The 15,533-nt window shown below is 37.2% G+C and overlaps 1 protein-coding gene across 10 annotated transcripts in view; it reads left to right on the top strand.

Annotated features, from left to right (window-relative positions):
- EMSY (EMSY transcriptional repressor, BRCA2 interacting) overlaps positions 1-15,533 on the top strand; it is an 85,992-nt gene that overhangs the window by 57,196 nt on the left and 13,263 nt on the right. For 9 of the 10 annotated variants that reach the window (XM_047878610.1, XM_047878606.1, XM_047878604.1 and 6 more), the window contains 4 exons: positions 3,499-3,635; positions 6,029-6,202; positions 8,253-8,451; positions 14,861-15,025. In XM_047878610.1, the coding sequence (XP_047734566.1) occupies positions 3,499-3,635; positions 6,029-6,202; positions 8,253-8,451; positions 14,861-15,025 (675 nt within the window). The remainder of the gene's footprint in view (positions 1-3,498; positions 3,636-6,028; positions 6,203-8,252; positions 8,452-14,860; positions 15,026-15,533) is intronic. The other variant, XM_047878608.1, reaches the window with a different exon arrangement.

Below are 15,533 nucleotides of genomic sequence, written 5' to 3'. Positions count from 1 at the left end.
AATGTTCAGGCAAGGAGCTAGTGTTTATATATCTTTTGCATTCGTTCGTTCATTTGCTCATTCTTTGAGCAAAGCAACATAAACCATTACCCAGGAGACCAAATTGTCAGGGTGATGTAAAAAAATCTCTGAATAGTAAAATCTGGGCCATTAAATTAGTTTCTTTAAGCGATCCTACCATACTGCTCACATTTTTACAGGAATTGTATTTTTAAGTAGAAATCCCTGGAACGCATCCAGTATCATAGTCCATGATCCAAATGTGACTTAAGAGTAATTTGCACCCATTGTATCTTAAGTCTTTATGTGGAGACTGTATAGACAGTGGGTTCTCTGATAGTCTATGAGCCAAATTCTGGGCCGGGTGCTGTGATACATAGGGGATGCACATGAGATGCATTCTCTGCCCTATGGAATGCTAAACAAATGAATTTTTGTACATTCTGTTGTGATGTGAGAACTGTAGTTGGACTACTGTGAAAGTGTAGAGGAAGACCTTTTTAAAAAAATGAATAACTACAACATAGTTATCAATTGAAATATAGAAATATGCTCACTGGAACTTTAGATTTTTATAACTTGATAATTCTAGTTATAAACTTTTCCATTTTAAAATGACACTGTATATGCTTTTCCTTATGTTATGCCTTTTTCTTCTGTTTTCTAACATCCTCCCCCCTCATTTTGTTAAAGCTGGTAAACTTGGTTTGCAACTGTCTCATAAATTGATAGATCCCTGCAATGGAAAGGATTAGATGGTGACTTAGATACAAATGTAATTCACTTGTTAAGCAAGTTTTGCCAAAAAAGTGGTCCTTGTACTTTGGTTAAAGCTTGGCTAACGTTTCCTTGAGATAGCTTTTTTTTTTTTCCCAAGTTTATTTATTTTTGAGAGAGACAGAGACAGAGCATGAGTGGAGGCGGGGTGGAGAGAGAGGGAGACATAGAATCTGAAGCAGGCTCCAGGCTCTGAGCTGTCAGCACAGATCTTGATGCGAGGCTCAAACCTGGGAACTGAGAGATCATGACCTAGGCTGAAGTTGGATGCTTAACCAACTGAGCCACCCAGGGGCACTTCTTGAGATAGTTTTTAATGCTTACTTTCTAAAAACCCTTTCTTTTATTAACCAAATATATATATATATATATATATATATATATATATATATATATATATTTTTTTTTTTTTTTTTTTAATCTTTATTTAGTTTTGAGAGAGAAAGAGAGACAGTGCAAGCAGGGGAGGGACAGAGAGAGAGGGAGACATGGAATCCGAAGCAGGCTCCAAGCTCTGAGCTGTCAGCACAGAGGGGCTCGAAACCACAAAATGTGAAATCATGGCCTGAGCTGGAGTCAGATGCTTAACTGACTGAGCCACCCAGGCACCCCTTATTAACCAAGTATTTAATGAGGCTGTATTATTGAAGGAGTCATCACAATCAATCATGTATGAGGGATTGGAGTTAATTAAGAGTTGAAGTTGATAGATGTGAATAATGGGCAGTGTGGTTTTTGTGGCTCTTAACAGCTTACTGTTCAGAAACTACAGATACAGGGAAAAACATTTGTGAAGCTAGTGTGTGGATAAAAGTGCGTTTTTATGTAACCTGACTGTGTTGCTTTGGACTGACAAGACATCAGATGATGGCAAATATATTAAAATGATATATGAAGTAATAAAATTGCCAAAAATTGACTAGAATATTCTTATTCTTGGTGCAGTCTCATTACTAAAACTCTAGTAAGGAATGCTAAATTTTTCCAGTAGAAAAGAATAAAATTTTGTTTAACTTTTCTTCTTGGGAACATATTAATCAGTCATGTTTTTAATGAGTACCTGTTATGTGCTTAGTCATTTGATAAATGATGTGCAAGCCTATAGAAGAACAATGTGACTTGCCTGTTTTCATGGGCAGAGGAAATCACAGACACAGAGGTAGCATTGCGACTCATACGCTCAAGGATCAATGTGGAAACTAACATACTGAAGGAGAGGTATATATTGGATAATCCTGCAAATTAAAGTCTGACAGAACCTGGAAACATTAGAGGAATTTGAGCTCTGTGTGACAGATAATAGGAAGCCATAGTGAAGAAGTTACTTGTTATACTAGTGTGTGGCATGTATTGTAGGGTAAGAGTTGGAACAAATAAGATCAAATTTTTAGATTAGGGGTCAGTTCATACAGGATTTTGAAACCTGAGAGGGAAAGTTAGAACTAGATAAAATAGGGATTAGGAAGGCTTTTTGCTTTTCGCTTTTTTGAGTAATCTCTATACCCATCGTGGAGCTTGAATTTACACCCCCTGAGATCAAGAGTCACCTGCTCTGCCGGCTGAGCCAGCCAGTTGCCCTAGGAAGGTTTTTGACCAATTTGACCAATGTATTGGGTTCTTGACATGACAAAAAAAATTTTTTCAGGATGTTTGATATAACAGGAGCTTCAGATCTATTTGTATGAAACTTGCAATAGGGAGAAAATATGGGAAACTAAAAGAGATGAGGGTCTATTGAGTCAACATCAATAACATTTTGAAAGAAAACATGTGTTGGTGACAGATTGAGTTCATTCACATACTCGACTGAACAACTATTACTGAGTAATTGCCATACAGTATGTGCTAAGCACTGAGGAATTAGTGATACAAAAAGATAGAGTGTGGAGCGCAAGGGGCTTTTGTTTTCTTGGGTGATACAGGGAAGACAAGGCAAGATTTGTACCAGGATTTCCAGCCATGCCAGTCAGAAGAATATAGGGTACAAATTTGATAGGTATAAGAGAAGCAGATTGTGGAAGGATGTGGGGAAGAGGGCATGATGATATGTTTGGCTCAGTAGATATAGGTCTATGAAATAGATCTTAATTGTTGAAAATATAAATTTTTTTGTATAAATATACACATTGGGATATCATCCTCAGACTCTTCAGAGTGCTGCAGATAACAAGAGCACATGTTTAATCTGTGACTTGGTCTTTGAGTGTTTATTTTTTTTGATCACACAAATATAAATGGCTTATTCTCATAAATTTTCTCAAGAGTCTAATGTTATGTGAATTTTGATAAGTATTTTGATAAGTATTTACCTCTCTCTTTATATTCTTTTAGAAGAGTTTTCCCATCACACCAGTCAAAAATAGATATAATACTGGGTTTGGGGAAGTATTTGTCAAAGAATACAGATTTAGATTTCAGTTAACTAGTTAGGGGAGGAATATTGATGGGGAAAATGACAGTGATATTTTTAGATTCTGATTTTGGTGTGTAGGTTTTCAAATTCCAAAAAGATGACCGCTGTAAAAGTCAATTCTTAACACTCTCTCATTTTAGGACAACTTGTGCTTATTGTTCCGAGCCTTCATTTTCATCCTCATGACAGCCTTCATGTCATCTCGGGATGACACGGACTACGTGTGTTAATTGTGTACAACATAAACAGAAATAACCAAATATCACTAGTCCTTAACTCAGGCCTCCTTTTCTCCCCCCTTCTCTAAGGAACGACTACCAAAATCACTACAATCCCAATGACTTCCAAGCCCAATGTGATTGTTGTGCAAAAGACTACAGGAAAAGGAACGACCATTCAAGGCCTCCCGGGCAAAAACGTTGTCACAACATTGCTAAATGCTGGAGTAAGTAAGAGCTTGTACTGCAGACTCAGCAGTCCACTGAGGATTTTAAAAACCAGCTATACAAATATTTGCCTAAGGACTTCAGAACCCCACAATGGCCTGTATGCTTGATTTACCACTACTGTGATGTAATAACTGTTAAAGCACCACTAACTGATGCCATTTTTCACAGTAATTCCTAAAACACGTTGCTCATAACTGGGTTGCTTATGACCATGATTTAGATGCTTAGCTTGGTCCAAATGGAAGATTCCACTGCCATAACTACAGGGAGACCTCTGTTAGAGGACAATTTTACTCCTGCCTCTGGCCAGTAGACATAAGCCTAGTATGGGCCTCGGCTGGGCCAAGTGAGATATTTAGGATTAAGAAAATTAATTGAGAGGGTTTTACTTTCATTTTACCTCTTTGAGCTAGTTAAAAAAAATAGCAAATAACAGATTAATTTATAGTTCTGAAGGCAATTGTGCAGAGGTTTGGAGTTAGACAAACCTGGGCTTTGTCTCTTGTATTGTAGTTTGACTTTTGGCAAATTTATTCAACTTCTCTCATCCTTAATTTCCTCATTGGTAAATTGGTGATTATGATCTTTACCAGTGAGTTTGTTCAGTAACTGGGAGCTGTTTTGAAATGCTTAGGACAGTGCCTGGCACATAGGACGTCACCAATAAATAGTTTTTCTCTTATTGTTATTACTTGTGGTGCTTAACTATTTAGGCTTGTTAATGTCCCTACTTTGCTAGAAAAAAGAATGTTGTACTTCATTGCAGATCTCTGGTAGTTTCCTAGGCATCACAGTCTTTAAACTGTTGGCATTAGATAGTTCCATCATGTTGGAAAACATAGATTGTTCCTAGTGTGAGTTCACATGGTAAGCCAATAGTAAAGCCTGGATTAGAATTCAGATTTTCAGAACCCTTTTTGTAGTTTGTTTGGCAACTTCATAGAATTTGATATAGAAGATGGGATGCCATGTACTCTAAGTCCTGTGGTCACAAACATTGAAGAGTTGTGTATGAATCCTATCTGCCACATAATGTCTAAGAGCAACAGTTTGACACAGGAAATGATAGTAAAACAAGCAGATCAGAGCATAAGACTACACATATGTATATTCTCCTCTACTCAACAGCTTGCTCACCTGGGCATGTCCACACACATACATCAGAAGAGATTTTTTTAAAAATAGCCTGCTAGTTGGTTTTGATAGGCTTTGAATGGGTCATTATAGTTGGACCAAGCCCGTCAAGCTGTTTAATAGATAGGCACAGCCACTTGAAAACTAGTGGCTGTTGGCAAATGAATTAGAGCTCCTCCCAAAGAAGCTGCTGTGAAGGGTGTGTGTGTATTAAAATAAGTAATAATATGATTGACAGGCACTTTATGTTTTCCTTAGATTATTATAGCAGATAGTTAAACTTGTGATTTTTATAATCATATTTAGTTCTAAATTGAGTGATTACCTTTGGCCAGCTCACCTGGGTGCTTTGTTTTTATGGCTACTAAGTTGGATGGCCACACATTTAGATGATGATGACTGAAAGTTACAAACTAAAAAGGTGAACATTTTTCCTTTCAGTTTTATGGATTTTAACTTGTAAAATTTTAATAATTTAGTAAAATCACTGTCTTTGAATTTAAGAAAGCTCAAGTATTGATTCTATAAATGACCAGAAGATGGTACTTAAGAATAAAGCAGACAAAAGTACAAAAAATGGTGAAAAGTTAATGGGCTTAAGCTACCTAGTTAATAGACTAAAGTGATATTAGTAACATGCTAATAGTAAAATGTGAGAAATGCACTGTTGTTTTTTTTAATTTTCCCATATAACCTCAGAAAGATTGTTAATATGTGCTAATTTCCTCTCTTGCCCATGCTTTTACACATAGACATTCTGCTATTTAGCCTTATAATTTTGTATTTGGGGAGCTTAGCTTATTTATATGTGTACATTTAGCTACTGGTATAATGCACAGTAATTTTTTGTTACATGAGTGTTTATTTCGGGTAAATTAGAAAATGAAGATAATGTTGGGGTGAGGGAGACCTATAATCTCTATAATTATTCTTTTATAATTTCCTAACTACTCTAATGTATGTATTCTATGAATGGAATGGTGTAGTAAGTATTCCCGTGTGAGATAATTTTTAAAATTCACTCATCAGGAAATGATTAATGCCTTCTTTGGACAGAAAATTGGGCAGAGGACTTCTAGGACCATCTCAACTAAGTCTAGGATTTGTGATCACCTAGAAACATTGTACTTTGCTGTTTAATTTACATTCCTGTTCCTATCATCCTGGTAAAACCTCTCTGCGATTTTTCAGTAAAAGGACAGTTTTTATCGTTGAAATACACAGAAAGCTCATATATTCACTGACTTTAATTTAGGGAGAAAAGACTATTCAGACGGTACCAACAGGAGCAAAGCCAGCTATTATCACTGCTACAAGACCCATCACCAAAATGATTGTAACTCAGCCAAAAGGAATAGGCTCCACAGTTCAACCAGCAGCTAAAATCATCCCGACAAAAATTGTTTATGGGCAGCAAGGGAAAACACAGGTATGCTGTAAGATATGATGAATTTTCTTGGCTCTGGTATATTTCAAACTTATAAAATTCCATGTTAGAAATTTGAATGAAAAGATCAGTAATCTTTAAAAAAATAAGATTGTTAAAAGTTATGACCAAATGTGTGTAATTGTCTGTTTTCAAAATGTGTGTTTTTCTCTTCAGTACTTTTTGGGGGGTGGTGGGTATCTAAATATTTGTGCCATGTCATAAGCAAAGATTGGAGAAAAAAACTCCCTTAGAATAAAATTTGCTGAAGGTATTGTTATTTGAGAAGTAGGTGTTTGAGAGAGAGTGGTAGTTGTTTGGAATCTCTCAAACAAAAGTATTTTTTAGGGGCGCCTGGGTGGCGCAGTCGGTTGGGCGTCCGACTTCAGCCAGGTCACGATCTCGCGGTCTGTGAGTTCGAGCCCCGCGTCGGGCTCTGGGCTGATGGCTCAGAGCCTGGAGCCTGTTTCCGATGCTGTGTCTCCCTCTCTCTCTGCCCCTCCCCCGTTCATGCTCTGTCTCTCTCTGTCCCAAAAATAAATAAACATTGAAAAAAAAAAAAAAAAAGTATTTTTTATAAGCTAATATGGCCTTTGAAAGCACTTTATTTACTTATAAAATTTATTTTACTTGAAACCTAAATAATGAAGAAGCTAGAGAACTGCTCAATTGTCAAGCAATAGAAGATAAGGGAATTTTTCTGGAAATTTGCCTAGAAAATTGAGACTCAGGATTTAATCTTACATTGCCAGGGTACTATTTATTTTGTGAGACTATCAAAGGAAGTAATGTCAGCTTTGGTTGAGAAATGGTATCCTAGAATTTTTGTAAAAGGTATTAATTTGCTTTTAGAATGCATTCCCTCAGAATCATAGTCAAATAGTTTGCATATCTAAACAAATAAGTTTTGTGATTAGAAATAAGTCCAAATTGCCTTTAAGTTTCAACTGTAACAATTTTCATTTGCTCCATCATCTAAGTCATAGTATAATCCATGTTTTCATTCTTGAATTCTTGAATGAGTGACTTAATAAGAGTCTGGAAGGGTTTAGAGTCTTACATATGGAGAATAAAAATAATTGTGGTGAGTTAACATTTTCATTCCAGGCACCCAATTGAAGTCAACTCCTAGAGTTCAAATTTTGAAGTAGAATAGTTCAGTTTGAAATTTTTCTCCCATTTTATTTGTTTTAGTGTCTATGGTTTTGACCTTTGCCAGGAGTTGATCTGTTGTACCGTATTGCTTCTAATGATAGTTGTGTAAGTCAGTGTTTCTCCTGGGATTTCTTCAAAGATGACTTATGTCCCAACCATATTTACTTTGCACAGGTGTCTCAATTAGGAATTTCATTTGGTTGCTAATGAAAAGAAACCTGAAGAATGGTGGTTTAAACAAACTAGGGTTTTGTTTTTATTATGTTAATAAATATTCAGGGGGTGCCTGGGTGGCTCACTTGGTTAAGTTCCCGACTTCTGCTCAGGTCACGATTTTATGGTTCATGGGTTCGAGCCCCACATCGGGCTCTCTGCTGTCAGTACAGAGCCCAAATGATTGGGCTTCGGATCCTCTGTCCCCCTCTCTCTCTGCCCCTGCCCTGCTCATGAGCTGTCTGTCTGTCTGCCTCTCACTCTTTCTCTCAAAAAAGTAAAATAAATGTTCAGAAGGAAGAAATTCTGGACTGTTATTGTGCCATTGGGAATCTAGGCATTCTGAAATCCATGGTGGGTGGCTGGCTGTCATTCTAGTGTATAGCCAACAGACTGTAAATGACTTCTGAAGTCATTATAGACAAGAAAAAACAGGGACAGAGCCTCTTGTCAGAATTATGGCTGTTGCATTCTGGCATGTACCATTTAAAATGTTGTATGTGGCTTGACTGTAATTTGTTCATAGATGGAATTAGTCTTTGATAAACAGTGCTGTGCCCAAAGCATAATTAATGTACAGAATGCTGTTTCCCATGTCGGGAAAATAATAGTTCATGACTAGAAGTTTAGCATTTTAAATAGTGCTCTAAAATTTAAACTGGGTATATTTCTGCTTTTCTTCTAGGTTCTTATTAAACCCAAACCAGTGACATTTCAAGCCACAGTTGTTAGTGAACAAACAAGGCAGCTGGTCACAGAAACATTACAGCAAGCATCTAGGGTAGCAGAAGCTGGTAATTCATCTATTCAAGAGGGAAAAGAAGACCCACAGAGTTATACAGATAGTAGTTCCTCTTCTACAGAGTCCTCCCAAAGTTCCCAAGGTAAGATCCATTTTACTCCTGACTTATCGTAATTATTACCGACATAGTACCCTAGTTCCGAAATAGTTGTGTATAGGGATTTCAAACAAACGTGTGCTTTGACTTGTGGAGTCTTTTGATTTACTTTCTTTTGTTTGATACGTAATCAGTGAGCTGAAGTTTTGTTTTTGGTAAGGCTTACCGTTATGTTCATGATGGCATGGCATGATGTTCATCAAATAATTGGTAAACTTTAGATGATGATTTTGACAGGTAGGTATTATCAAACTGGCTAGTGCTGTGATTCTTTTTGTTTCCTTCTGGGTAAAAAGAAGTATGCAGGAAAGTAAATGTATCTTTTGAATGGTTATTGTTGAACCTTGAGAAAGAATCAGAGTGGCCAGAGGTGGGCCATGAGTGGGCTATAAATAGAGTGACCATACATTGCAGTTTGCATAGCACAAGTCCTAGTTTATATCTGTTCTAGCCTAATTATTAATAGCATGCCTTTCCGCTCTCACAGGTTTCCTAATTTAGATGATACTGTATGGTTGTCCTAATTACAAGAAAGGAGCTATGAAGCCAGACTCCAGAGTAGGGAAGCTCTTTATCCTCAGTGCTATCTTAATTATGTTGTTCATCTAGGAAGTCTCTTGAAATAAATTTTTAATCATAAGCTTTGAGACCTGCACATCTCATACTCATGTCTATCAGTTACCTTAACTGCCCTTATTGTCAGGTGGTGGGTGTATTTATGCCTATGCTTGCTTGTATGCTCGGATGCATCTAATAAGCAAAGCTGTTTATCTTCCCCTGGTCATCACTCTCTCACTCCATTCCCTCTCCTCACCTCCCCATTATTCTCTCAGGAGTGCTTTCTAGGTATCTTCATTTTTCTACTGCAGATTCTTCATATTATGCACTTTTATTATTTTAATTCTTTAAAGGAGTCTTCCCAGATTAGTGGGAAATTCAGATTGCTCACATGGTTCATATTGCTGATTATTCCATTCATCCATTAATTCAATTTGACAGTTACGTATTAGTTTATACTACATACTAAGCATTGTGCTAGGCCCTGTAAACATTGAGTAAAATATAGTTCTTGTTAAAATCTAGAGTAGGGGATTAAAAAATACACGTGTATAACTTCAGTAGTAGTTTAATAAGTTTATTAGTAACAAACAAAAATGCCGAAGGCTAAAAATTCACATTCCAGTGAGAAAAGGATAAGAAAGCTTCACAAAAGAGATAGCATTTGAAATGGTCTTTGAAAACTCATCAATTAAAAATAAATAAAAACGTTGATTTTAACAAACTATATGGTACTCATTTTACAAAGTAGATAGTTTTCTTCAGCATATTATCAATGATAGTAATATTTTCTGAATCAATTTACTGAGATTTAGTTTATCATTCTATACTGATTATAAATTAGTCTCTGTACTAGTCCCCATGGAGTGATGCTTATTATCTATTTCATTCTATCTTTATTTCTTAATGATTTGATATTTACAGATTCCATTCTTATTTCAACACATCAGCTGCATTTCCCTCTTTTATTTTTAAGCCTCTGGTTGCTTGAATAATACTAGCCATTTTTTCCCTTGAGAAATATTTTTATAGAGAGCAGGTAAAATATTTAGCTCATGAGTTGGTGCTAAGAGGGGAACATGAACAGTAGATGTTTTTATATCCATAATCTAGGGTTCTCCTTTGAATTTGCTAGTCTTTATCTGAGGGAGCTATGAGCCAAGCATTACTTCCCAAACATGCCATTTCATTAGGCAGTCTTCAGTTTTCATTCTAAGAATGGGACAAAAGTTTGGCTATTTTTGGAAGTAATTCCGTCTAAGGTTTTCTGCTGTTCAGTGTGTTATTATACATGGTTTCATGTATTTTTATTTGTTCTGTATCATCACATATTTTTTCTTTTAAAAATATTCTGTAATATGGAAAAATTTCAGTTCAGAATAGGTATATCTTTTTTTTTTTTTTTTTTTTAATTTTTTTTTTTTTCCAACGTTTATTTATTTTTGGGACAGAGAGAGACAGAGCATGAACGGGGGAGGGGCAGAGAGAGAGGGAGACACAGAATCGGAAACAGGCTCCAGGCTCTGAGCCATCAGCCCAGAGCCCGACGCGGGGCTCGAACTCACGGACCGCGAGATCGTGACCTGGCTGAAGTCGGACGCTTAACCGACTGTGCCACCCAGGCGCCCCAAGAATAGGTATATCTAATATAGTTGACTATAAAGCCAGTTATTATAATCTACATTCCTCCCCCCTCCCCTCCCCCCTGCTACTGTCTTTAGTGCATTCTCACAAAGACCAGGAGCTGGGAATATATATGCTATGATTTAAAGTGAAAGAAAGGGATAAAGATTTTGGTCAGTCTAAGATCATGCTGGTTTTCAAACTATACGAGGATGAAACCTAATGGAAATGTAAGCACTACATAGCAGTTCATTTTTCCTTTCTATTGCTTTTGTAGTTTTTGCCCCTCCCCTGCTTTGGTAACTTTTTCTTTTAATGTAATTTCAGACTTACAAAAATGTTGTAAGAAGAGTTAAAAAGAACTCCTGTGATGTTTTTTTTTTTTTAAGATTTTTTTTTTAATGTTTATTTTTGAGAGAGAGATCACGCAAGCAGGGGAGGGTCAGAAAGAGGACAGAGGATGCAAAATGGGCTCTGCACTGACACTAGGGAGCCTCATGTGGGGCTTGAACTCACGAACCGTGAGATCATGACCTGAGCCGAAGTCAGAGGCTCAACCGACTGAGCCACCCAGGCGCCCCAAGGTGCCCCAAGATTTTGTTTTAAAGTAATCTCTACACCTGACGTGGGGCTTGAACTCATGACCCCAAGATCGTGCCCCCCAGATTTTAAAAAAAGAAAGAAAAATATAAAGATTATTTATATTTTGTTTATTTCCAGAAGGTTTTAAGGTGGATTGGGTAGAATACAAGATTATATGAAGTAAAATGAAAGAGAACAAGGAGAGAAAACCAAGAGTAGGGATTTAAGATGGATTTAAGGTGTGAGGTAAATACAGAAATGCATCCTGTATCCTATATAAAAGACATCACTTTAAAAAATACATAAGACATCACTTTAAGGAGGTCACAAATTTGTTTCTAGGGTGATTTTTCCAGAAGCTTTATGATCTCAGTAGATTACGGTGAGGGTGGGGAATAAATCCAGGTTAGGCAAAACATACTTACTACAGAACTTTTCAGAGCCGTTATGTGCTAATATATCTTGTGAAAAATGAAGAGTGGTGTATATAATGTAAAACACTCCCCAACTTTTTTGACCATAGAACCTTTTGCAGAACATCTTGAGGAACTAATGTTCTCTGAAACATTTTGAGTGATGCTGTCTAGGCACTTACGTACTGTGAAGGCCTTGGGTTTTAGGACAGTACTTCAGAGGGAAGGTATATATTATATCATAGAAGGGACATAGACATCTTAGGTTTAGTTTAGAAGGGATGATTTAGATGCGTAAGGCATCTGGGAATCATTTTATATGAGGAATGGTCAGTGGAAACAGCACATTTCTCATGGAGAAGAGAAGATGAGGATTGGGTTGGGGACATGGGGGTTGTCAGCTTTCCTGAGAACTGTGACGTGGAAGAGGGAAAAGAATTGATCTTTGTGGATACGTGGACAGAAACTAGAACCACTGGGTAGACAGGAAGACCTGTTTTCCATTTCATATAAGAAAATTTTCTCATTGTCATAACTGCAGAGATGGAAGGAAACTATATTAGAAAGTAGTGAGTTCTCTGGTGTGGCAGTTTCTTTTTTTTAATGTTTTTATTTATTTTTGAGACAGAGAGAGACAGAGCATGAGCAGGGAAGGGGCAGAAAGAGAGGGAGACACAGAATCTGAAGCAGGCTCCAGGCTCTGAGCTGTCAGCACAGAGCCCAATGCGGGGCTCGAACTCACAGAGTGCGAGATCATGACCTGAGCTGAAGTCGGACGCTCAACAGACTGAGCCACCCAGGTGCCCCTGGTGTGGCAATTTCTTGATTGGTGGGGGATATGTGAAGATTTTAGTATAGGATTGGTGATAGCATTAAGTGAACTGTTAGATCCCTGCTAGCTGAGAGGTCTTACTATTCTATGAAAGTGTGTTATAGGCCTTTTATGGTAAAGTCACAGGAGGCATTCTTCCACAGAGATGCCTGATCTGCCTCTGCATATAACAGTACAGTGTGTATTTCTGGTACCTAACAGGTAGTAGATGTCCAGGAAATATTTGTTAAATGACCCATGGGGAAAGACATGTGAGGGTTAGCGGGCCACCATCCTCATAATCAAATGGTACTGTGAGATCAGGCTCTTGGTGTCTCGGTTATTGCACCCTGACCTCAGCATCAGACTCAATAGGCAGTAGATTTATCTAGTCTAAGAAGAAGCCAAGAGTAGAGAGGAAAATCGCTCAAGGAATGGTTTTCACATCTAGGTTCACACACTCATTCTTTGTCTCAGCTGTTGAAGTTGCCGCAGTGATACTGTGTGATGGTTGGCTCTTCTCTGGGTGTGGGCAGAAAGAGTGAACCATCTCCCCAGTCCCTCCCCACAGGATAATGTTATGTGCGCTGATGTCTCTGACAGGTGCTCCCATGTGGAAATTTGTTTTCCTTTCTCAGTCTATTTCTACCTTATCTCTCTACAGATGCAATCCTTGCTTTCTTTTGGATTTTCAGTGAATGTTACAGTATTGGGTGGCAGTCATTCTGTGCCTGTAGGTTCTCTCACCTAGCCAAGGAATACTTACATTGCCATGAGAATTTCTTAAATTTGAGAACGTAGGTTTTATAAAAAGAATGATTCCCTAATAAAATTCTTTTAGGTGTAAGTTCTATTGTCTACTTAGAATGAGTAAAGAAAAATTGTTATGTGCATCACATGACATTTGGCATTGTAGGATAGTGTCCTTCAGTCTTCTAGAATTTGGGGGGAGGATATACCTCCCTGGTGTGGCATATATTCTACTCAGTGTTTGAGGGGCAGAGAATACAGTTTGTTAATGGTAATTAAAAATTCCAGTGCTATTGTATATTGATTTGTTTTCTTTGGGAAGGCTTTTTTCTTCTTAAGAGTCATTTTGCCTTCCCCATTCTGTTTGGACAACTTTGTGGTTTTCAAAAATACAAGGTTCAAAGAAGGTTGAACTTCTGTTGAATTTATTCTCGTTTATATGAATTTTTTTCATTCTTCTGTGATGCTTTCACTGACTAATCCAATTCAAAGCAGTCTTTTTCTTTCTATATATTTGTCTTGTTTGCCCTAGACATTTGATTTTTCCCAAGAATACAAAGCTATATGTATGTTTGTTTTAGGTCTCCTCCATTGTAACCTAAACTTGGCTGTGGGGATTGTGCCTCTATATCCTGCATAATTTTTGTCCTGTATGGTGTCCTGGACAAAGGAGTTTAGGAGCTTAATAATAGTCTAGTCCAACCTGATTATTCTGCAGATGGAAAACTCAATAATTTGTTGCTTCGTTTGATGCACATTTAGTATTTACTTGCCTACCTTTCGCATAAATGTAATAAGCCTTGAATTAGGGCCTTAATTTATTTTGAAACTAACACAACATCTCAGAATCGAGAACTTTTAGGACACAACAACAATAACATTTCTGTTGTCCTTCATAGTTTATGAAGCTCTTTTACATATATTATTTCATTATATTCTCAGAAGTCCTGTGAGGTAGATAGGTAATTTTATCATTGCCAACTTAGAAATAATGACACTAAAACCCAAGGACTCAACTTGGCGAATAATAGATAGAGCTGGGGCTGTAACCTAAGACTTTGAACTCTGATGTTATACGTGTGCTATTATATCATCCTGCTTCTAGATCATCTATCCATTCTTGTTATTGGCGGACAGGATTTCTTTTCAGTAGTTCAGCCATCCAAAAATAAGTAATGTTGACTGAATGCTCAGGTTGTAATACAAAACACATTTTCAGATGCATTGGGGAAAATAAAGACTCCTACAGCATTTTGTTCTTACTATACACAAACATACATCTACTTAGACAAATGCACACCTATTTATTATAGCAATTATCACATTGAATTGTAATTTGTCTTTTTACATGTCTGTCTCCCCAACCAGATTGTGTGCTTCTTGAGCATCCTCTGATTACTCTGTAAGCTCCTTTATATCCTCAATGCCAAATATAGACTCCTGCATATAGGTGCCCAGTTTGTTGAATCAGTGAATGAATGAATGAGTAAGTGAATACAGACATGAAAGATATGCCCTGTGGGGGCTTACAGTCTTCTTGGGGAGATAAAGCATGAAGTTTACAATAAATACAAAGATTAAAAAAAAAAAAACAAATTGTTTTTTTTAAGAGAAACTTTGTTTATAGGGTTTTTTTTTTTTAACTAATATAAAACAGATTCCCAGCCTGTAGTTCATGTAATTGCTTCCCGGCGTCAGGATTGGTCAGAACATGAGATTGCAATGGAGACTAGCCCCACCATAATTTATCAGGATGTATCCAGTGAATCACAATCAGCTACTTCAACAATCAAAGCTCTGTTAGAACTCCAACAGACAACAGGTATGAATTCACATGCTCAATTGAATGAAGCATGTTTTCTCTAGAGATGGGTTGTGCTAAAATACTACCACTGTTATATTTTCTTTGTTATTATTTGAGCACATTTCCCCCCTCTGGACTGGTCTATAATCATTGCTGCAGTCTGTTTACTTGTCAGTTCAATAAGATGTGCAGAGGAGTACTACTAAAGGATAGACTAGTTAGGGAGGAAAAAAAATGGCAGAGCCCTTTCTTTTCTGTCTCCTGCTTGAAATGGGCAATCCTGTTGCCTCTTTCACCAGAAGGGAGTAGTTTCTATCATTTCTAAGCACAAGGATAGATGTAGCATAGATGTCAGTTCCATTTGAGGCAGATTGAAGGGCCCCTGCCATCCTCCTTGATATTGGTGGGGCAATTTTGTGGTCATAAAACACCATTAATGGCCCTTGCTAGCATTCTAATTGGTTTTATCTTTATATTTTCGTTGTATCATTTAACCACTTGAGCTTCCATGCAAAGCTGCCCTCAT

The sequence above is a fragment of the Prionailurus viverrinus genome, chromosome D1, assembly GCF_022837055.1.
Source record: "Prionailurus viverrinus isolate Anna chromosome D1, UM_Priviv_1.0, whole genome shotgun sequence".
In the NCBI taxonomy this organism is placed as follows: domain Eukaryota; kingdom Metazoa; phylum Chordata; class Mammalia; order Carnivora; family Felidae; genus Prionailurus; species Prionailurus viverrinus.
Note: the sequence above shows the minus strand (reverse complement) of the source record. Positions and strands in the feature narration are given on the sequence as shown.